Source organism: Condylostylus longicornis, unplaced genomic scaffold (genome assembly GCF_029603195.1).
Source record: "Condylostylus longicornis isolate FDR11 unplaced genomic scaffold, ASM2960319v2 ptg000055l, whole genome shotgun sequence".
Taxonomy (NCBI): domain Eukaryota; kingdom Metazoa; phylum Arthropoda; class Insecta; order Diptera; family Dolichopodidae; genus Condylostylus; species Condylostylus longicornis.
Genome location: NW_026578024.1, coordinates 3442835 through 3467551, shown reverse-complemented (window position 1 = coordinate 3467551; position 24717 = coordinate 3442835). Strand labels below are relative to the sequence as shown.

Sequence of the window (24717 nt, the reverse complement as noted above, 5' to 3'; positions counted from 1 at the left end):
CCTTCCGTTTCCCTTGCCGCCATTTTCGGAGCGACTTCAGATTTTCCAATGAGTTTTGCCTCTTTTGGTTGGCCTGAAGTGCTCGTCGTTGTCGCGGTGGGCATTGGTTTTTTATTTTGTCCTGCCCTGCCGCCAGCACCTTGCGAGATTTTCTTCCTTTAACCCGAACGGTAACACGGAAGAAATTCAGGAAAAGTACGAACTCCGCTTTCCGTAGATCTTCCAATCCAGAATCATCCACGAAAAAGGTGATGGAGCAGCATCCGTCCTTTTCCTTATCCATCCTCAGCACCCTCCAGGAACTTATCTTGAGGCCGGGATTTTGCTTCCCTATCCTACTTAAAAATTTGTTCCTGGAGAGACTGACGGTTGTCTCGTCCTTTGGTACGTAGGTGACGCAGACATGCTGTTTGGGTATGTCGTTGCAACCGTCCCAAGGCTTTATTTTCCTGCAGACACTGGTTATCCACTCCCTGGTGTTTTGATTGTTGCATGTTACGGATATCCATCCGTCCCGTTGCAACGCTGCAGTGAATTGTGGATGAGAGTGTACAACTTTATCCATTTCATCCATGATGGCTACTTTGATTTTCCCCATCTGAACTTCGGATAGCCTTTCCTCTGGAAGCAGTCTATGAGTGGTGGCCACCTTTTCCTCTACTGGCGCGAGAAGAAGTTCCTCTTCTGTGTCAGTCGAGAGAAGCTCTGGTTCCGAAGACCCTTGAGCACTAACTGGGTTTATGTTGTCCTCAGTATTGTTATTGTTGTTGTAATTGTCACTGTTGTTGTTGTTGTTGTTGTTGTTGTTGTTGTTGTTGCAGTTGTTGTGTTTGTCACAGTTGTTGTTCTTGTTGTTGCTTTTTTTGCTGTTATTGTTTCTGCTTTCCATTTTTGGTCCCACGAATAGCGCGGGAAAGTAAAGTAACCCATGGCATAGCCCGGCATACCATGGGAAGGCTCGTTTAAACTGGAGGGCGCCTGGTATCCAGAGTCCGCATACTAACGACTAAGCTCCCCCTTAGCCAGGCAGTCATCGGCATATGCTGTTTCACCTTGACTTGGGACGTCTCTCGTCAGCTGACGTATAGATATAGGGCTGAAAGTCACAAAGTAAGAGGCTCGCCGCGAGACATGACCACGACACGAACATAACTTTGATCGTTTCAATCACCCCTTTATCCTCCGCCATTACCGGGGCCCACCACTAGGAGTTGACAGTGCGGTTTTGGGGCCCCGCACATAATTAAGTATCTTCAGTGTAAATTTAAATTTTGTACTAATGTGACACGTGAAACTCGCTACTTCTAAAGATATTTTTAAAAGTATGCCAATTCAGGAAACTAATTTTGCATTTCATTTCAATATATTGTTTATTTCAAGCTTTAAATTCATGAGTCATTTCAAAAAATAATGCGAATATAAATTGTAAATTTAATAATACTTTACAAGATTTTGAAATGCATACACAAATTTTCAACAATCAACGTGATCGTCATTTTTCCTATTGATTTCACTCAATATAGCAAAAAACTAATAAATTATATAACACATGTTTTAATGAATCATTGCACTAAACAATTTTACATTTGAAAGTTCTTTTTCCATGCTTAATTTATAACCTTAACAGTCACCTACAAATTGCATAGGATGTGCGACAGAAGCACCCGTAAATTAATTTCATATTTATTGTTCAAGAAACTTTATAAGTTTTTGAAAATTAATATGAGATTTCATTGTTTGTCCACATTTAAAATAATGAAAATTTCACTTTAATTTTCCAATATCGCAAGAGTTTCTCCACAACGTTGCTTCCTTTCCTATATAAGCAAAGATGTTGATTCAAAATTATATTGTTAAACTATGTTCACAATCACAATAATATTGCAATAAAATTTAATTAAATTAATATTAATTAACATATTGTTCTTAAAATTAAACAATTTATTTAGAAAATCTGTTATATAATTAATTTACAGCCAAAAAGATTATAAAAACAAATTATTTTGATGCCGCCACCTATAATTCACTACATATATCAACATAATGGATTTACATACAATATCAACAGATGGCAGCATCAGTGGCACTAGCATTAGCAATAACAACAATAATAATAACAATAATAACAATAATTCATCAGATTATACGAATCGAACAGCACCAATATATTCAATTAAACCGGATTTTATAACACAATGGTAAGTTAAGAAGATTATTTAATATTACACATTTATATACATATATTTTGTTTCATGTTGTTCATAATATTTTGAAAATAGGATCTCGAAAAAACTTTATCCTCTTCAACGAAAAACTGTAAATTTTGCCATGCTCTCCTAATTCGTGCCATCCTTTGCCAATCGATACTGTTTTATTTGTCAAATATGACGTCATATTTTATATGACAAAAATCAGAGACGAAATAATAGCAATTACTATGACATTGAGAGGAATTTGTATCAGATTTCAATTCATGGTTGAAAGTTTTGTGACGCGGGCAAATGTTTAACAATTAATATAAAAAATACTACATAAAAGGAGCCGATATGGCAGGACACCAGAATATCAGATCTCTATGGTACAATTCGAACAATATCGGAAAATATGTGCGCTTTATAGTTTCTTTCGTTCCGCCCGCCTGTTCACAAATACAAAACGGCATCTTTATGCAAGTTGTAAGAGTATCAAGTCTAAGTTAATTATGGAGTGTAATAAATGACTTATTTTCTCTCAAAATTTTCATAGGGTGTGTTTATAAATCAATTAAATATAATATAGTAATTTACTTGAAATTTCTATTAGACTTTCTATTCGAAAATAAGAAAGTTTCCCGCTACAACATAAAATTATTCTGTATTGTCTAAAAACGTATTCAAAGTCATCCCTTATTTAATTAAATTCATTGTATAAAAATAATAATTTAATATTCCAATGATCTTGTACTAACAAGGATCCTTTACATTTTTTTAAACATAACAATAAAATATCTACTGTTTCCTACCATTAAAAAAATTAATAGTTATATTGACATAATAAAGGCGTATTATGCAACTGAATCACATTAATTTGGTCCTTCACAAGAAATTATTCGAAATAAAACTTATAAAACCTTTTCAATCTCAAAAATCTAAAAAAATTACGGAAATCAATTGGGTTGCGGGTGATTCTGTACATCCGGTCGTTGTTTTATTTCTAATATAACGTTCTGTTTTTATTTACTCCGGAAAATGGTTATGTTTTTCTAGGTTATTCAAAAAATTTTTAACTTTTTGTAGGTGTATAAAAAATCTTACTCAAGAAAAACGAGAAACAATTAACACATTCCGTGCGGGAAGCATGAAGGAAATACATTTCTAGATGAATTTCACGAATTGAGAACCGAAATTTAAGTTCTAATCTAAATCTAAAAATCCACCAGAACAAAAAGATTCCAATAATTTATAGACCTAATTTTTATTCTTTCACAATCAACATAATGCAAAGTAAACGACCAGAAATGATTTTTCTTCAATTTTATTAAATGGCCCTTGCCATTTTTTATTATTTTGAAATATCAAAAAACATAATAAAAAAAAAATCGATAACAAACCTGTTTTATTTTTATTGTACAATAAAAATCAGATTTTAAGCGCTATAAAATATAACAATCCCAACGATTCCTCATACAAACACACAATTAAAATAGGTATTTCGATATATTACTCCCATAAGAACACACATCTAGTTGCTACATACATACGTACAAATATATATAAAAGATGCTTTATATGTATGTATTTATTTTGTACATATGTGTGTGTATGTAAATATTTACGCACACGAATTGTACTTTTGTTTTTTATTTCATATGTTCATTGTTTTGACATTAATTTTAATATGATGTTTATAAATAGATAAAAAGAAAACAAAGACCTGTTGTTCTACAACATATTTAATATACATATAATGTACATACATGATATGATAAAATTGGGGTTACCATCTTGCAAGTATTTTATTACTATTTATACTTATGCATTAAAATGGAGGTACTAAAATTTATTTCACTTTCATCTCTTTGTTTACGGAGAGTTTTGAGAAATTTTTACGAAAAAAAGCTTTCGAGCACGAAGATCAGTTAACGTTTTATATAAAGAGGAAAGAAATGAGTAAAACATGGACAGCTTTCTTGAAAAAGTCAAAATTTAATAGCTTTTGCTTTACTTCTATATTACAATCTCTTTGTAAATTATACACAATAAAATGAGTTTTCGGAAAATCTTGTGTACCTTTAGTTGCAAATTTAGAGAATTTATTTAAAACTGCTATTAATTTTTATCCTGAAAATTAAAACTGTATATATTTGTTCGACACAAAATTTATTTTGGTATAGAAGTCGTGGTGCTCTCGCTATATTAATAAAACAGCTCAAATTTTTGCAATCATTGATTTGTTCATTTAGCATTCGTTTTCTTTCTCCATTATCGTAATATCCTGCGATTACCAGTACTATCTTTGACCTCTAGTTTTACACATTAGGCAACGATATTATAATGTGATGCCCCCTTTATTTGGCTGATTGTACAACAAATTTATTTTTTTAGTTTTGTCAAAATGGTAATCTCGTATGTACCTTGTACGTAAAACTTGCACATCAAAATAAAACAATACAAAGAAACGTGAATAAATATTATGCGATATCATATTAGATGAATCCTTTTTCCTCTTTGCATATTTTCTTTTCTTTCTGTTTTCCTTTTCTGTTTAATATTAATTTTATAGCGTCACATATTTAAATGTTATGACGTGAATTAATATCCTTGAAATGTTTTATTCTATTTTCTCTCATTCTTATAATAATTCCAATTTCTTTTTTTGTCTTTAAAGATCAAATGAAAGAAAAAAATTTCATAGGAGTTGACTCATTATGCAAAACAAAAAAAAATTAAATAATAGAAAAAAAAATTACGCGTAACACAAAAGGGTGTTTAAAATTACTTTTCGATCTTTTACAAAACAAAAAAAAACCAAAAACAATTTTTTTTCCTTTTGGATGGAAAAAATGAAATTTCCAAAAATACAACAACTGAAAACCAACTTTCTGTTATTAAACAGAGTGATAAGCTTTTAAATTATTTTTATTGTTATTATTTAAAGCCAAAAAGTTTTGTTAGTCCTTTTGACGAAAAGGTAAAAGTTTAAAATATGATTACGTCTACCTTTTTTTCTCCTGTGTATCCTCATAATAGGTGTTGTTTTGAAAAAGGAATGTAAATAACTGTATATAATATTGGATATAACAAAAAAAGGACTCTGAAATTAAATAATAAAAAATTGATGTTTTATTTTGCAATTAAGAATAAAATTTTATTGAAAAGGTTTTATTTTTTTTTCGAAAATTCAAATGGTTTTTCGGCCGAAGGATTCCGTTTTTTTTATTATACAAATAAAAAATCTTTTATTAATAAAATTATTTAATGAAATTGAACGGTTGCTTGCAATGTAAACCGGAGTGAGGGGCTTATTACTTAAAGTGCTCTATTTATGATTTAATTTTCGCTCTTTGGACATATTTTTTGATAAAATTACTATTTCTATTCTAAAAACGTCAATAGCAGCTCTAATAAAATGTTTACTAAATAAACACCCTTGAATAGGTAAATTGTAAATTAATGAAGGGAGATATGGGCAAAAAAATTCCTTCGACCACCACACCCAGGGCCACTCAAACTATATTCATCTCTAGACCACCAGTGCAGGACAGTCGCACAGAATATGTATGGCCGCCTCTTCATCATCGTCTTGATTAAATCTGCACAAAAGGGATTCCGATTTGACCAGTTTGTGCCAATGAAGAACAATGCTAAGTGAAGAAGCCAGCAATAGCACGGTTCCGACCCATCCCTCTGAGCTCTGAGAAGAGCTTTATTTCAACAAAAAAAAATTTCCTTGAACAAGATAAAAGGAACAGTTTCGCATGATGACGTCCGTCAGTACCGTCCCAAGGAAGGTTCGATGTCTTCTCTAGCAGAACGCCAAATCTGCCCCTAATGGCAGACATTTACAGTCAGAAGATGCAGGCCTCAAATCTCCTCCACGCAAACTCTTTAACATGTTCGTCGCTCCTGTACCGCGGTTGCTTGGCACTTGAGCGTCACTCCGTTTGCTGATGATGCTCTGTATCCCCCCAGTGCGGACACATAGTTTCAAACCAGTTTGCACTAATTGGAGCGCCAACAATCCCATTCTGCTGTAAAGCACGTAGAGAGTACGATTTTTATATCCCCTTTCTAGGTTCACTTTCGAGCATATCTCTACCGCATATATTTCAACTTGAAACGCCGAGGGGTACATCGGTCCGCACCCCGTACAAGCTCATCCCCGACTGCATTTTTGAGTCTCCAAGTCTTAAAATTAAACCATCTCACATAAGTTTGTTTGAAATATTAAGTTTGCTCAATAAGTTTCAATCGTTTACATTATTTGATTTCCACCCAGATAATCGAAAGATGGACACCAAAACCAATTCTGTTCATAATTAATCATGGTTTCAAAATACCATTCCAAACGATAATAAAGTAAGCAATTTAAATTAAAAAATATTATTTGATTTTGCAGTTTTGATGCGATTCAATCACAAACCGGTTAGAAATCTAATAGAATTACCTCACTACTTTTTACCTGATTCTTCAAAATATCCCTATTTCAATGATCATTATTCTATTCTAAATTTTACAAATTCTCCTTCATTCTAACGATTTTCCGCAAAATACGACTACTCAACAAAAACTGAAAGTACAATGAAAACATGCAAAAAAATCTTCTAATTTTTTGGTTTGATTTCTTTTGTTCTCTTCTTTCGTATAGAAATACCACAAGAACGAGATTTAATAGAGTGCTACAAAATACAAACAACAAAAAATTTTAAGAATTTCTGAAGAATTTCTCAGCAAAACCCCCTTTACTTACCACTACAACACTATTTAAGCTTACATAAAAAATGTTACGTTGCTCTCCGCTGTAATATGTTCCAGATAACAATCAACGACTGTTGAAAATTTAATAAAAAAAAAACAAATTAAAATACATAAAGAAAAAGTACAAAAAGGGGTGAACAGAAAATCAAAATAGGAATGATTTGTTTTCATCCCCTTCCTTGTAACTACTATTGAATTAACAAGGAAAATGAAGTACTAATGAAAAAGTAACAAGAGAATCATAAAAAAAGAAGAAAAAATTTTGAAAAGGACAAAGACTTTTGTTAAATTTTCCTTTTGTTGGCGAAATATTGAACCTATTATCACCTGCCACCTTCTCTCTTCGTTCTTATCCGGGTAATTTTCTCTTCCAGTAAAAGTATTTCTTCCAGGTAATTTTTGATTCCAATCGAAGATGACCAAATGTCGTTGTATATAGGCTAACGATAAAGAAGTCTTGCAAAGCTGCGCAATTTTTGTTTAGGGAAAATTTTTGGAAATTTGAAAATTTAGAGAAAATTTCAAAGTCCCCTTAGAAAGCTTATGTTTCCAAAAAAGACCTCACAAACTTTTTTTAAGGGTATAATGATGTTCGTCAACCTTTTTCCACAAAAGGCTCATATTTTTTATATCTTTCTAAACACTTGTCTACAAATATTGCTGAACTGCCTCCGAGAGAACTATAACGGCAGGCATCTCTTGACTTGTAAGTCGTATTTAGAGTCGCATGAATAATAAATTAGAGCAGCTAAAGCTTTTATAAGGCACACCAACAACTCTTAAATTCGGTAAATTTTAAATTTTCATCATAAAAACTTAATTTTCCCTAAAACCATTTTAAGACGCAAAGCTTTAATCTATTTACTTTGTTGTTTTCAACCAATTTTTTTTTTAAATTTTATAAAATTATGTGACATTGAGCCATTTAAATTTTTGTAACCATTATTCATCGATCAATAAAAAATTCTTTAAATAATTTAAAAATTTCACAAAATATTCATTTTATATTTTCTTGCTTTCTATTTTTATTTTTTATCGCTTTTTCTTAATTTAAAACCTTTTGGCTCAAACTAAGTATCCCGATAAAATTTTTATTTAATTTGAAAAAATCGCAGTGGTTTTTAAAATTGGTATGCAAACTGAAATCGCCGTAGCTAAAAGCCAAAAATTTTCATATTTATCACAACATGTACAAAGAACCTCGAAGCTCTTTCTAAAAATCTATCACTCAAATTTATCAGAAATAACCACTAGCTGCTTCTACTGCGGAGTTAAACACTTATTTTCTCTGGCATAGACACTTCATTACGAACTTTAGTTTCAAATGAATGGTACATCTTATATTGGTGGAGATTGTATGGAAAGGACTGATCGTAAACAGATTAAGAATTTTTTCCCTTCATCAAGAAAATAAATTAGATTGAATGTTTGCCGTATTCATCAGTTCGAAATATAATTATGGGTTTTGATGTGGGTTCAACTGAGAAATTATTTTGTCTTCTTTTGTGTTGAAAAAATTTCCTTTTTTTTTAAATTTTGTTTTTTCCTTATTATATACCTTTCACAAGGTCCTTATTTAAAGCCTCAACAAGAGAAGTCAGTAAAAGTATGTAAGAGGAATATGGAAGGCAATGATGTTGTTAAAATTCTTAAAAAAGTTGAGAAAATTTTTAAAGAATAATTTTCCGCTATTTTTAAGTTTTTCTTATTTTTGTTTTTCTTCTTCTTAATGTTTTCATTATTTTCTTTCTTTTTTTTTTTAATTTGTTTTGTGTATTTTTATAAATCACTTCCGTTTTGTATTTTGAGCCTATAGAGAACAAGGATATTGAAGTACGCAGAATACCTTGAAAAACTTAACTGGATGCTTGTTTATATCAGTTCTCTTCTTCTTTCTCCTCTTCTGCGTTTCTTCTTATTTTGATTTTTTACTTTTGAATTAGTGTTAAAAAGGACTTTAAGCAATGAAGAAAATTCATATTGATGGGTTCCTTTTATTGAACATTTTGCTTGAATAGGAAAAAAATAACAAATAATTGGACCATTATGGTGTAATTAAAATTAAAAAAAAAAATTTATGTTTTTTTTTTGTATTTTTAACGGTCCCTTCTTAAGGATAAATTTAATTAATTTATTTTTAGAAATTTATGGTAATTACAGTAACAAGTATATTTATAGGTAATCCAAAAGTTGTTAAATTATCTTGAATTTATTAAATGAATTTTTGTACATTGTTCATTAGAAATTTCAGGTTATAATTATTGTGTAACCTAACGAAGGATTTTCTTTTATTTGTAAAGAATAAATCTTCAGCATCTTACAGGAGTGAAAGAACTCAGTTTACCAGCTAAAAAGTAAAAATTTTGAATTAAAAATCAAAAACAATAGGAAACACCGTTTTAAGAACGCACATTCTCGGAATAACCAGCATAATAAATTAGTGAAAGTGCTGACAAGTGCGTCGTGGAAAAGTCATAAATAATATATAGATTCATTACTTTATATCAGCTCAGTTGTCAAATATGTCAAATGTATATTAAAGAATTTATTTAAACCTATTTCTAAAGTAATAGCGAACTACATTCGCATGGATTAACTGCTCTTGAATCATTGAAAAAAAATAATTGTTAACGGTGAACACAATGTATATGTATATTTTTTTCTTTATAGGATTCTAAGCCGCCAAATGGGATACTTTATCTTTTATTCTTTTCTCTCTCTGTTTACAATTGAAACAATTGTTTAAGTGACTAGCATAACACTTCACTACCATAATATACATGTACCTTGATTCTATTTAGGAAATAGAACTTTTTACAAAACCAATTGTTGTAAAATCTCGCAAGAGAAAAATGGTGGAATCTATTAAAAAATATTTAAACTATTCGATTTTTTCATAGAACTTACAATTCTTACAAATATGGCGTACCTGATTTAGGTTACCAACTCCCATTTTTCCAAAAACTTAAAAGAAAATGTTGTAGAATTTTTCGAAATATTATTGAACATTCTTCAGCTACAATATACCCTCCTTTATTTACCACAATTCCCCCGAGTTTTAATAACGTTCAGGGCAAATAAAAGTATAGTTTTGTTTGGATTTTATATTTTTGCAATAATATTTTATGAAAACATTTTTATTTGCTTTCTATATGAAATAAATTTTTCCTATAAACCTGCTATTTTGCAATTTTTTTTAAACTCATAAAAATATTTATATATAAACACAATATTATTAACATTTCAATGTATCCTTTTCAAATAAAATTTAAAATATCCTTTTCAAAAGAAAAGCAATAAAATCTTTCATAAAATTTCTTGAGTAAAACTTTAATAACTTTCGTATACTCTTCAATTTTTTTAACATTTCCAATCAATGTAGATTCTATTTATTCTCCAAATATTGTCTGTTTTCCAAAAAAAAAATTTGCAATTTTACCAACTTAATTTAAAAAAAAATTTTTTTGAATTCTTTAAAAACAAACATTAAAAATTTTTTACATTGTCCTTTCTAAATTGAATTTTTAATTTCTTCCGTTTTTCTTTTCTTTTCTTTTCTTAAATACCACAATTATCCATCTCATTCCTTATACTAAAAAAAACAAACTCTTAAATGAATACAAAGACTTTTCCTCGTTTTTTTTTCAATAGATTTCAAATCAAATATTTGACCAAGATAAACATTTTGTAAGATAAATATTACTGCTGCTTCTATACTGCTTTCTTTTGTATAATGTTTGGAGAATAAACACATCAAAAACAATCTTTAACAAACACATTAAATAAAAAAAACTAAATAAACTTTGTTTAACATCTCTTCTTCTTTTATTCACTTTGTAAAAAAATATACGAAAACCAACTGACCTCAACATGCTTCTACCTATTCTTATGGCATATAATACCCATATTACACTCAAAAGCAAGGAAAATCTAACGTACCTTACAAGATTTTCTTTCCCTTACACACAATGACTGAAATGAACAAAACAAAAATACATAGATAATATGAACCTGTTATCTAAATGTCATCCTATTTACAATACATCTACATATTTATGAATGATTTTGATTTGTAATAAATTAGAAATAAATGGACAATCATCAAATATTAAATCATGTATGAGCAATCAGTTTTATTAGATTTTTTTTTTCATTCTCTAGGTTATTCTGTTCTTTACTTTTAATAAGAATAAGAATAATATAAAAAGAAAAGCACTCAAAATACTAATATGCTCCTAAGTCAAATTGCCTCTTATCAAACTATAACAATTACAAATCGATAAATTAATTGATATTTAATATCCTTTTTTCTTGAAAATATTCGAAATACAATGAGAAATCAAAAAAAAAATAAAAGAGAAAATGAAAATAGCATAATAATAAATCGGTTTCTGGCCCATTTACAAAATCCATTATTCACATACATAATTTTAAAAGTATATACACATATGTACATAATAACATATCTACATAGGAATAGTATAAATGCAAATTTTAATAAATGAACATTTGCAAAATCTTAAGGGCCTTTGATTGTTTTGATCTTTTATTTTGTGTGTGTATAGAAATGAAATTTTTGCCTTTGTTAAGTAGTGCTTTTTTTCTGTTTTGGTTCAAAAAACTTGAGACATTTCAATGGTTCTTTAAATATAATCCATATATATCTTGGTTGATTGGAAAAATTATATTAAAAATTAATATTTGATAAAGTGATTTAGCTTTTATTAGGTTATGATCTTTGGGTATAAAAAATTATTCTTTGAATAAAATATGATTAGTAATTTTTTTGTAAGAGAATCTTTCAAATAACTCAAAAAAGCACATTTGGCAATAAAAAGAGCTGTTGTTCAAATTGAAAGCACATTTTTAATTTTGAATCAAAGCAACTATCACAACTTCGGTAGTTAAAATTTTTATGCTAACTTGTCAAAATAAGAGAAAAACTATCATTGAATATGATAGACGGGAAAGATATTAAAAACTATAATATGCATTTTTTTTTCTTGAAATTCTTGAACTTAATGACCAATTAGCGTATTTGTAATTCATTATTTAAAGATATTTAAATCTGGCGTATTTTCAAGCAAAATTGTCAGAATGTTGGCTCTGGCCGGTAAACGACAAAAATTCAAAACATTTTCTGTATTATACTTACATGATTAAGAAACAAGGATCATAAAAACATTTTGCCCTGTGTTCCTTAATAAAAGAAATAAGTTCATTCAAAAATATATTTTAATTATTTTTAATTTAATATATATTCTGTTATATACAGTCGCTTATATTGGCTAATACCAAAAATATTTATGCTAGAAGATAATTTTCAATTAAATATCCTTTTAAAAATACACCTGAAAAATATTCATAATAAATATTATTCTATACCATGAATAATGATAAAGACTTTAATAAGACAAAAAGCATATTATTATGCATTATTATATACATTTACATATATATAGGTACTTATTCACATTCACATGTATTCCAAAAGAGATTCTCTCGAACCCGTAAAGTAAAATTAATATTTCTCCATTTACTTTTATAATAAATTGCTAAGCGATTTTCTATCCTTATTTTTTTGTAAATTAATAGCTCAATACCTTTCGCCAGAATTTTCACGTTTACCAAATACACACATTATACGCAATACATTTACAGTATTTTCACATTTCAAACATACATATTTATTATTAACGACGATGCTATAACAAAATTTATTGTTTATTCTTATTTAAGCCCATTAATCATACAAAATATATTCAGATTCTTATCTCCCAACCTAAATAAATGAAAATTTATAAAAACAAAGCCGATGATTACATAATTTACATTTATTCAATAATAAATATTTCGCATAAGGATATGAATTAAAATCAACATACCCTAAAAGTATGCAATTTTTTTTTTAATCTGAATTAAATGACCTTTATAAATCTAATATTTAATGTAAATTGAAAATCATTTGAATCTAAATTGCAGATGAAGGTATTTAAAATTAAAAAAAATATTTCTGAATTTTGTACACTAAATGTGTATAATTAATTAAGCTGAAATTAGATTAACATATAAAATTAAAATTCAATTTTAAAAATATTTAAGTGAGGGAAATGTGTAGTTTTTCAATATTTAAAACGAATTCCAATAAAATTTATTTTTTAATTCAAAATTCGATTTAAATAAAAAAATTGAAATTTTTTTTCTGTATTCAATTTAACAATTAATCTGTTAATAATTAAGCAAAATTTATATTCAATAGAATCACGGATGAAAACATAAAAAGCATAAAAATAGTAATAAGGATACTAAAAGAATAGAATAACCAATATGTAGTTTTTCATCTTGTTATATTATGTGTTTTAGTATCTAACTTTACGAAGCTCTAAATTGTTCCGGAAAATGAAAATTTGCAAATTTATTCACGATGATTAAAATAGGCATTCGTTGATTGGCCGAACGCATTGCATACAATACGGGAAGTATTGGGATCACACAATATTTCACTCCGAGTTTTCCAAAGAAAAAACAGTTTTTAAAGCAATCAATGCAAATTTGTCACCTATTTATACTTTTTAAGTAGTCCTATACTGCCGTACTCTGAATACCCAGTGTGTTACTTTACACCTGGTAACTCAAAATAGGTTTACACAAAATTGTCTCTCATTTCCTCAACTCAAAATAGGTTTACACAAAATTGTTTGTCATTTCCTCTTAAAATATAATTATTTCCTATATAAATTTTTTTAATAAATAAAAATTTCGAAAATTAGTACATAATTACAGTCCAATTAAATTATTCAGGATGTGTACCCTATAAATTAAATTGAATTTATATATATATACAAACATACGTACACACAACAAGTATCATTAAATTGTTTTACATATTCATGAAATCAATATTATGTTTTAACAGAATTTTGAATGAACGATTAAAATTTTTTTATTCTCGTCCCCATAAATAGTTGGTGCAATTAAAAAATAAATAAATTCCTATAGGTACATAATGTTACAATTACAAATTATATACTGTTAAGCTCTCTATTTTCCATTAATAATTAAATAACATTAATAATTTAACAACATTTAATTTACCTTCATAATAGCTCATATATTAATTTGACCAAGATAAATTTCTTAATTAATATTACATTAAAAAAAAAGTCCATGTTAATAATAAGAGAAAGTTATTGAAGTAGAAAATAATAAGAACTTAATTATTAATTTTCAATTTGAACACTATGTACAAGTACCTATGTATATATATTGTATTGTATTCAACTTGCCACTTGCCAACATTTTTATTTCAGTGGCGACTAACGATGTATAAGGAAGGGAACTACTTCCTTTAAAACTTAAATTACTCAAGTTATTGAAACTGGCTGTTATTGAAAAGGCTTCTAAACCGAAAACAATATTTTCCATTGCAATAACTCGAACATTAGGATATGCTTTAAAAATACAATTTAAGACTAAAGGATGTGTTTCTGGATGAAACTCTTTTGTAGCTCTTGTAACATGTATCATTTCAACCCGTAATCACGTTTGTGATTCTCATTCACATTAACATTGTTACTAAGCAACTCGCATTCATTCAGTTATGAAGAATTTTCTCCTTGTACAAATTAAAAACTTTCTTCTTTCCACAATATTCACATCATTATTCTGTTAAAAGTCTTAGCAAAAATCCGCCACGCTGCAATGTCAATAAATAAAAAAAAAATCCTTTTTTGGTAAAATAATTTTACATTGAATTCCCCCTGGAATATGTTGTAAATTGAGCCAGTTCAATTAAAATTCAAAAATAATTCCTTTTCAATATTTAATTATCCTACTTATTATCCTTTTTTTTTATTTTGACTTTCTTATTCTCATTTTTTGTCGTTGTAGATTTCCGTTCATTATAAAAATAATTTCAAATTTTCAATCACTTAATTCTATATTGACCTTAATTAATATTTCATTCTTTTTTCTTTCTCTCTCTCTCTCGTTCGCTTCCCTTTCTCTCCCTTCCCGTATATTTATTAATGCCGCTCCTCCCTCTTGCGTTATATACACTGTCAATCTTAAATAACATACACATACACTAATACCAAGTTACAGAAAAAAAATTGTTTTAAAATCAAATTTTGCCCTAAATACTTTTTTTCTCAGAATTTCAAATTCGATGTAATTATTCAGCAAATTTTAAACAAAAAAAAAAATAAAGAACAGTAAAAAAATTTTTGAATGTCCTTCCACACATCGTTGTTCGGGTTGCTTCGGTTTTTTTCTTTCCCTCAATTATTTGTCAAATGATTTTTAATAAAAAATTTTTTGCAAGTTTTCGTGTTTTCCTTTTCTCTCTTACAATTTTTTTTCCTGATTTTTCTACTTTTATCTTAAACAATTTGCTTTAGTTTTCCCCTATATTCTTTTCAAAGCTCAGATTCAATCAGTTTTACAAAAACGACAAAAAAAGTTTCGTAAAATTGAAAAGAAAACGAAAAGTAATTATGTAGAAATTTTTTTAATTTTCAATATTTTAACTGTAGGCAAAATTGTTGCTATTAAAAAAAAGGAATATGTAAAGAATAAAATTAAAAAGAAAATAAGAAAAAAAAATTCATTACTGCTAATCGATTTTTATCCTTTGCTTTTTTTTTACATTTTCTTTTCCTGCTTTTTTCGACTTTGTATTTTGTTTTTATTATTTCTGCCCCCTTACAATCCTTTAAATATTGTATACATAAATTTATATAATAAGCACATATTTCGATAACACAAGAAAAAACACAGCAAAATTATTTTTTCTTTAAATAATAAGGCATGGAATAAACAATAGTATGCATAAGCATTGTATACATACACATAAATAGCAATGAAGGATAATGAAAAGGATAATAATGCATTAGTAACGTACGCCATCTGAAAAAGAGGAACAAAATCGCATGTTTTGCAAGAATCATGGAATGTAGATCATGGCAATTGAGAATTTTGCAACAAAATTTGTAACACATACAATTTGTAGAGGGCAAACTAATATGCATAACAAAATGTAATGTTATTTTAAAGCATTTTTAGGTTTTCTCAAAATTCTATGCTCTTATTCGACCAAAGATGCAGCATAAGTGAGAAGGTTATACAAATTTAAATTTACTCTGGACAAAAAACCCACAGAATTGCAATTTGAAACTAGTAGATTTTGTACTAGTGTGGTTTTTTTGAAAATTAACAAAAATTATTTAAATAGAACGTTTACATTATTAAGAAGCCTACAACCTAGACGTAGCTATGAGTACGTAAATTAAAGTTCAAGAATTAAATTGTTAAAGATAAAGGTACTTTTTTACAAATAATGAGTTAAAATGGCTATATTTCTTATTATTGTTCAAGTTCTTACCACTGAATATACAAAGAGCTAATTTACATCATACAAGTAACCAAAAACAATATTTTGAACCATAAATTTGAAATAGTAATTATATTCTCCGATAATTCAATAACCTATTAATAAAATGAAAGATTTAACTAAAAAATTTTAAAAGTATAATAATTTTTTAAAAAATTTTATGATAATTTTTGAAAAATTCTATAACATAATTAATTTATCCTCTAATTTATATTCCTCTGAAAATTCAAAAATCAAAAATCAATACGAATTATTCGATTTAAATTTGTAGGATGAAAGTGTAATGCAGGCATCACTATGCATAGCATAATAAAGCATCATCATCATCATCATTAAAATATTTTGTGAATCATGCCCTCAATATATTCTCTAGATACATTTTAATATAAGTATGTATATATATAGAAATATTTTCTAACATCAAAATAATTACAAATCTAATGCAATCAAAATAATGAAATCATAAATGGATTATTGCCTCGTAATATTCAAAACTTTATCCGTAGTTAACTCTACATGATGTACATCATATAGATCAAAAATATTGTACAATCATTAAAACTCTGTGTATGATGATGAATCAAGGTAAAGTTCATATATTTATTTTCTAAAGAAATAAAAGCAGATCATTCTGAATGCTATGGTGAATACAATGAACAGGTCATTGTGATATACTCTCTATGTATATTGCCTATACCAAAAAATTTTCAATATTAAAATTAACCTAACCCATATATGAATGATTTTTTAATACTATTGAATTTTATATAAAATAGTTTTAACAGGATATTCGTGTAAAATTTCTAGAATATTTCTTTTTTTTATTTTTGATACTCATATTATCGGGGCTATTTTAAATAGGCTTATAAGTTTATATTTAACTTTTATTTTCTTTTTTAATTTTTTTTTTTTGATATTTAATTAAAAATATATTTGCAACGGTTATTTAATTAAATTTTTACCTTTAAATTAAAACGTTTGACCTGATTTTGCTTCATCTTTTTTAGACCTCATCGTATTGGGTTAGAGAAAATTGTAATAAATTTAAAATTATAACTAAAATTTAATTTAATATTGAAAAAATGTTAAAATTATAGATTTTTAAAATTTTCTTTATTTGATTTTCTCTATATTTTGATCACATATTTGATATTTATTAAGGTTAATTTTGATTTTATTAAATGATAATCGATAATTTATCATAGATAAAGAATAATTGTATAAAAATATTCATTGTTAGGTGAAATTTATAGTTTTTCTTAATTTAGGAGCAAAAAATTTTATTAGACCCTATCTTAAAATTTAATTCTTTTTTCATTTATAATTTTAAGTGGTCACTTATGCAATTGGCATGATTTTTATCACATAATTGGCATTGTATTGGCGCGAAATATTCGTCAAATTATTCAGGAATACTCAAAGTATTGAAAAAATCTCAAAAATTGCAAGGAAAAATAAATTTTGATTCAAGCTTTGGAAATCGATCATACTTTACGAATGATAGTGAAATCGAAGTCAATTTTGAATGCAATTCTTTCGTCCTTTTGAATCTTAAAATGTTCATAATTTACGTTATCCTTTTAAACCTTAAAATTTTTATAATATTTTTAATTACACTTTTAAAACTCAATATCAAATTAAGAAATAAAAATTAGTGAAAATTTACTGAAAACAATTATTGAAATTAAAAAATTATTAAATTAATGCCGTTTATGACGGATCCTTTTAGATCTTTGCACGACAACCAGGTTGGAGATTATGCCATGCTATAAATATACTTGTACTAATAATGAAAAACACCACTATTTTAGAAGTCTAAAACAAAAATATTTCAATCAACATCATTAACTTTTTCACGTGGTGAAGATGAAAATAAAAAATATACTGTGAATTCCGAAATGAGTGAGAAAAACTTTTGATTAAGAAAAGTTTTCAAATATTATTAAGCCAATCAAAAAGTTTAACATTTTACAAGATTTCTTTCTTTTTTTGAAAAAATCATAAATATGAATTTTCAAATGGAGAAATTTCAAATTGGAAATTCTACTAAAAACAAAAATAAAGATAATTAACTTGAGACATAAAGTGGCAAAAAATTCGAATTTAAAGTTTTACACTTCGTGTCAACTAAATATGAAGTTAAATAAGAATTTTGGTTTACTTTATGATTGATATAATTGTACTGAAAAAATGAAAAAGACTTAAAGCAATTTATTATTAAGATGTGGAGTCTTGATTAGTAAAACCTCTTTGTCTCATGACCTCCAGTTTCCTACGAAAACCTAGGCTCTGCACCGTCTAAACTATTTCTAATGATAAAGGCGTCACTTAATGGAAAAATAGCCATCAAGCACCAAAATATCGATTCGTATCCAACCGTATAAACATCAAAGACTTGATCCATCTTATCTCGTTTCTACACAAATCCAAAATTATTTAAAATTGCTCGAAATTCAGTTTGCTTCATCTGCAACTATACTTAAAAAACATAGCTTTTGTTAAATCACTTTGTGCGAAAAATAGTTAAAATTGCTAGATTTCTGTAAACACTGTTAGAATACTCTTCAACTAATAAAAATTACTCTTGATAAAATTAAAATGAAAATTAAGATTTTCCATTTTTTTTCTTATTTTACTCAGATTTTATTAAATTTTATCGTAATGACACCAATATTATGTTCAAGCTCTAGTAAACTTAATTATATTAATTTAAACTGTGTATATGAATAAAATGAAAAGTGTTATACAGGTATCTTTTAACAATTTCTTTTACCCTCATCTGTTATCCTATTATCTATTTAAAATTGGTGTTGGAATATTATATACACTATATGCCATAATACAAGTACAGATTATGTTTACAGTTTTCAGATATGCCATACAGCTTTGAATTCACGTGGAAAAGTAACGCGGAAGGATAGGTGGTGGAAATACATTCATACCGATAAAATTACTATATAAATATATATATAAAAAAATTTATTTACTTTTAATCGAGTTAAAACATTAAAAGGAATACTTCGTTCCAGAAAAAAAAGCGAAATGTTATTCGTGTTAAAAAATTGTCTTTCTTTGTTTTGTGACTATGTTGTTTCGTTTTAAAGTGACACCGTCTGCCACTGATAAATTTATAATCTAAAGCAGAGATAATCGCAAACAAACAATTCATGCAAAAAGTTAGAGTGGGTAGAAAATGCCTTTGATTTTATAGCTATTCTTTAACAATATTGTAGTCATTTTTTGCTTTTTAATGCAATCAAAACTGTAGAGTACGGCGATTATTTTTTAACAAGAAAAAGAAAAAAATTTTAATTCCATTTTCGAATTAATTAATAAAAAATTACGAGCCTCTTTGAAGGTTTTGATTAACGATAATCTAAATCAGATGGTCATTTTAATTGATTTAATTTTTAAATAACCGCCAAAGAAGATAAAAAATTTCTGCAATTAATTGTCATGGTAATTTTATTATACACCAAAGAAAGTAATCAAACATCTTGAGTCCAAAGCACTGGTAATAATCGGTTTTTCGAAGAATTTTATAATTATCTTTCAACTTAATTGTCATCATCGTTTTTAGAATGTTAAATGAATTGTCAGATGGAAATCGATAATTTTTGTTTAATAACCGAGAAAGGACTTTGAATTTCCTATGTTTTCTGTTTTTTTTCAATGATTTATTTAATTCCAGTCGTAATGATTTTGATTGCATTTGGGACATATATACATTTTGCAAACAGCGAAAGAAAGTCTTGAAAAATTTAGATATTTTGTTGACAAACGTTTTGGCATTCGACCTTGCGAACCCAAGGTCGCAACATAATTGTACCAAAGTAACATAATTCATGGCTTAGAAATTAACAAGATTTGTTCCCGAAAAATGTTTAAAATAGGTTCTGCATTATCTATGGTCTAAAACTTTTGTAAGTATATTTACAATGTCCGTTGAGACTATCGAAGATGTCCGAAAGACTATCAAATTCCTCCAAACAAAGTGTTATATTTATTTGGTCAAACACCCGTTTGTTTTCGAGAAAAATAAAATATGTTTCCTCCATCTCGTTATTCTCCAGAAAAATACGGCAGAATCCTCTCTACATTTTCGTCATTCTATTCTGATCTAGATGTCCAGACGGTACACCCAGCAATGACCACAAGTCTAGACAACCTTGAGTGGTCAGTTCCCGACTTCCTCCTTACCTTAAGGAGGCATAAAATTGGGTAGAGTTCAATAATATTGGTGAACGTCAGTTTTCTAATTTACAACTATGCCACGAGCGTAATGTCTAGGCATCCCCACAAAGGTTACTTATGTTGTTGTACTTACTCAAAAACGTTGAGATTCTGATTCAAGAACGCTCTATTATATCTAACAAAAAATCTAACCTCATAAAAGTGAAGAGTGAGTTATCTTGAAATCTTTAAAACTTTTAAATCTTATAAATAATTTTATAAATACATACGTATATATTTGTTTCTATCAAAACTATTATATAATATTATATATTTTTTTCAAAAATCTTGCTATTTTTAGTCATTTTAATTTCATTTCTACTTTAAACGCACACACACAAATAAAGGAGATGATAATATGCCGGCAGTTGATTTACTCCACACAAATGTGATTAAAATTTAAAGTTTTATTGAAAAAAAGTTTTTTTTAAACCCCAAAATAATTGTTTCAATATTAACAAGGATTTTTTTAAATTAAAATCCAAGAATTTTTAACTAAAATTTTAACACGTGCCAATTTAAAATTTTCTTTTACAAATAAATTGAGAATTAAACGCCTTCTACACCAATAGTGTTTCTTTCACTCAAAAACGTATTGTATAACATTTTATAAAAAAAGTTATATTAAAACTATTGAAACCTATATATTTAAACTTTGTACATCTGTAAACGTAATTTACTTTTAAAAAGCACTTAACTACAAAAAAACACTTCATTGCTCTTGCTTTTAATTATATATACAAAATTGTAGAAATCACAATCCAACAGTATAAAGTAATTTAACTAAATATGTGTTACTTTCGAACTTAGTTTAAGTCAGTTAGAAACCAAGAATTAAAATTCTAACTAATGAAATATTAAAATTGAATGAATAGAATTGAATGACGGTTTTAATAGAAACTAATATCAAAATTGAATGCTGTTTGACAATACTTAAACTTCATCATTTTATATTATTCTCAAAGTGTTCATTTAGCAAACAAAAAATTTGCGATAAATGGTCGTAACATTCACAAATGAAAAAATAAATCAAATTTCAATTGTACTCTTTTGAATTTTATTTTCTCCTTTTTAGAAATAAAAATATTAAGTGAACGGTCAATGATTTCACTAATTAAACTTGAAATGTCAATAAAAATTTTTTGTTTCCTTTTTCATCTTTTGTCCCTTTGGTTTTTTTTGTTTGTGCTTTTTCCGTTCATTTACATGACTGACAACTATACTTAAAAGGATTAGTTATTTTTTTATTTTATTCATTTAATATTTTTGTCAGAAAAAAATATTAATATATTAAAATATTTAAATTTGCATTGCTCTCTTCAATAACTCTTAAAAATTTTGGAAAAAAAAATTTAAATCAAAGATTTTATTAATTTTACACATTTAACAATATTTCATTTCAAAAGAAGTGATCGATTTTAGGACTCTACTCTACAAGCAATTTCAATGGAATCAAATCAATTATTTCAATATTACTTTCGTGACATTTATGAAAATTTCGTACCGTTATAAGGAGAAGTAGGAGCTATTTACAAAATGCTGTTCAAACACAATTATGGATGGTTTTTATTTCAAACAATTAATTAACGACTTTACAAAAATCTAAGGCAACAAGAATATGTCCAAAGTGCGGTAAACATTGCAGACTGTAGATAGCATGTATCCCCGAGCCAAGCTGCTTCAACACTTTTATCAAGAAAGGCATAATTTACTCCAGCCCCGGTTGCAGGAATGCTGGTAAAAGCCCATCCACTCCCGAGGTCTTGATGGGCTAAAAGGTGCCCACAGCCAATCTTATTCTTTCGCAAATTTACTTGCAGCCCTTTGGCCTTCCTTAGGAAGTGATGTTCAATGCTCTCACGTCACAGGTCTGATATATACAGATTGGTGTCGGAGCCCTTTGCTCCATATTCCCCCGTAGTCGCTTTCCGGTTTCCTCAAATGTTTGGTCGCTGGCATCCGGCCCTTACGTAAGAACCTATGTAGCCTAACCCTAGTCAAAAAAGTTGCGGTATTCCTAACTTTAAATATTCTAGGTTTTTTTTAAATTTTTAAAGCCTTCTAGGTTTTTTTTAATTGAAAATTCTAGCAAAGACTCACATCTAGTGTTAGTGTTCATCTGACTTGTTGTAAGGCCCCTTGTCAGGTACTCTGAAAGCAAAATAAAGTTTACTTAAAGAGTTTACTTAGGAAGGGGAGACTAGGGTTGAGGTCCGTACTAATAATAATTATCTTACTCAAATCGAAGTTTTAATTAACCATATTCGGTTTATCGAACAACGTGAGATGGTTTTTATTGATACAATTTCGAATTTAAAAGTTCACTTTATTCAGAATAACAACCCATCACGTCATGCGAGGCGACTAACAGAATATGTGTACCATATAATTATACATATATGTATATGTTTTGTAGAAGTTCAAAATATAAAATCATAAATTTTAGCTGTTCAAAGAAAGTTTTTATTTTAAACACAACTTAAATTATGCAAACATTCAAAATATCTACACGAGGTGTACACTTTTTTATTCTAATAAAAAATTGAAAAGAAAATGCTTAAAATAACTCATTACTGCATCAAAACCCACAGATTACTTTTAAAATATAAAAATCATTCATTTTACATTCATATTCCAACTTACGTATAGTATTAAAAATGTTTAACTCACTCGATCAATTTTTAATGCAAAAATTTCATTCATTCTTAACAGTTTTTCATATTTTTTTTTGTTGTTTGGATATCACTTAAGGACGAAAATATTTACAAATAAAAAAAATATTGTAGCAATAATTTTAAAGCAATAATATGAGCAGCACATAACCGACCGCAATTTCTATTTGACATGACAATGACCAAGAATTCCTATTTTATTGGCACTGATTGGCATTGGACGAAAGAATTGCACAAGATGTTCTTAAAAAACTATTACCTTCAAAAAAAATTCACGTCCTTTTCTAAGAAGGGTAAAATTTTCTAATTTAGCTTTATTTGAGAAGTTAGTTGAGTAAGTTGCGTTCACAAACAGAACTCAAACATTAAATTTCAAGAAATTTCATCGATTAGATCGGTAAATCTGTTTTGCTGCAATGGAAAAATGCTGAAAAATCAACATACGAATTTTGGTGCCATCACATTTCTTCCCTTATATGTTACATACAATGTACACAATAAAAAAGTCTTCAAAAACATATGAAAGTTTACCATAAATTCTAGATAATTTTTGTGCCCTTTTACACCAAAAATTTATCTTAACACATTGAAACATAATAAATGTAATGGTATATAAGTAGATATGCCACGTTGTCCTTAAAATATATTTTTATCACTCCCTATGTTCCAAAACAAAAAAAAAATTTTGTTTTACATTTAAAATTAAAATGTTATGAACGTTGTATTAAATTTTATTACATTTATACATGTGTGAATGTAGGTAGGTAAATAAAAGGTAAAAATGAAAAAAAATGTTAAAAATAAAATATTGTTATAACTATAAATTTAATGTTTATCGATATTTATACAAACACGTGCATTAAAAAACACATACGATTTTTATTGCTGTAAAATTCAAAGTTATTTTAAAATATTACTGAAATATTGTTTTACTCCATACACTTATATTACTATGAGTACCAACTTATATTAAAATAAAGTACACGTGCATTAATGTAAAGTATATGCATGTAGGTCGTCTTATATTTTGTCCCACAAATATACACATATATATTTTTGCAGAATGACCATAAATTTTGAATTTTGTACAATAAGAAAAACATAATAACTATGTTTATAGGACAATTAAGAAATATAGCCGCTGTAGCCTGAATTTTATCTGAATATTGTGATCGAATGCGAATCAGTAAAAAGAACATCGAAAGACCCATTTTTCAAACTTGTCCTTTCCTATGCTTGTCTTAGTGTACGTGGGGCCCTAGCTTGGTAGATTTTTGAGTCCCCAGCAAAAATTGTAGTTCAAATTTACAAAAAAGCAATAAGTTTCTCATTTTTAATTTTAATCAAACTCTTCTTGCGAATATTCCTTGCGAGGTGCAACCATTTCAAAAACAATCTGCAAAAAAAATTTCTGGTGACCTTATCTATCATCGGTACGAATGTATTTGGCGTCCTTGGACATTGA

General features: G+C 27.7%; 1 protein-coding gene across 2 annotated transcripts in view; it reads left to right on the top strand.

Annotated features, from left to right (window-relative positions):
* Positions 1 to 1982: 1982 nt before the first annotated feature.
* Positions 1983 to 24717, top strand: part of LOC129611801 (putative uncharacterized protein DDB_G0282129) — a 79483-nt gene continuing 56748 nt past the window's right edge. For both annotated transcript variants that reach the window (XM_055525149.1, XM_055525148.1), the window contains exon 1: positions 1983 to 2198. In XM_055525149.1, coding sequence (XP_055381124.1) covers positions 2044 to 2198 — 155 coding nt within the window. In that variant the 5' untranslated portion in view covers positions 1983 to 2043. The remainder of the gene's footprint in view (positions 2199 to 24717) is intronic.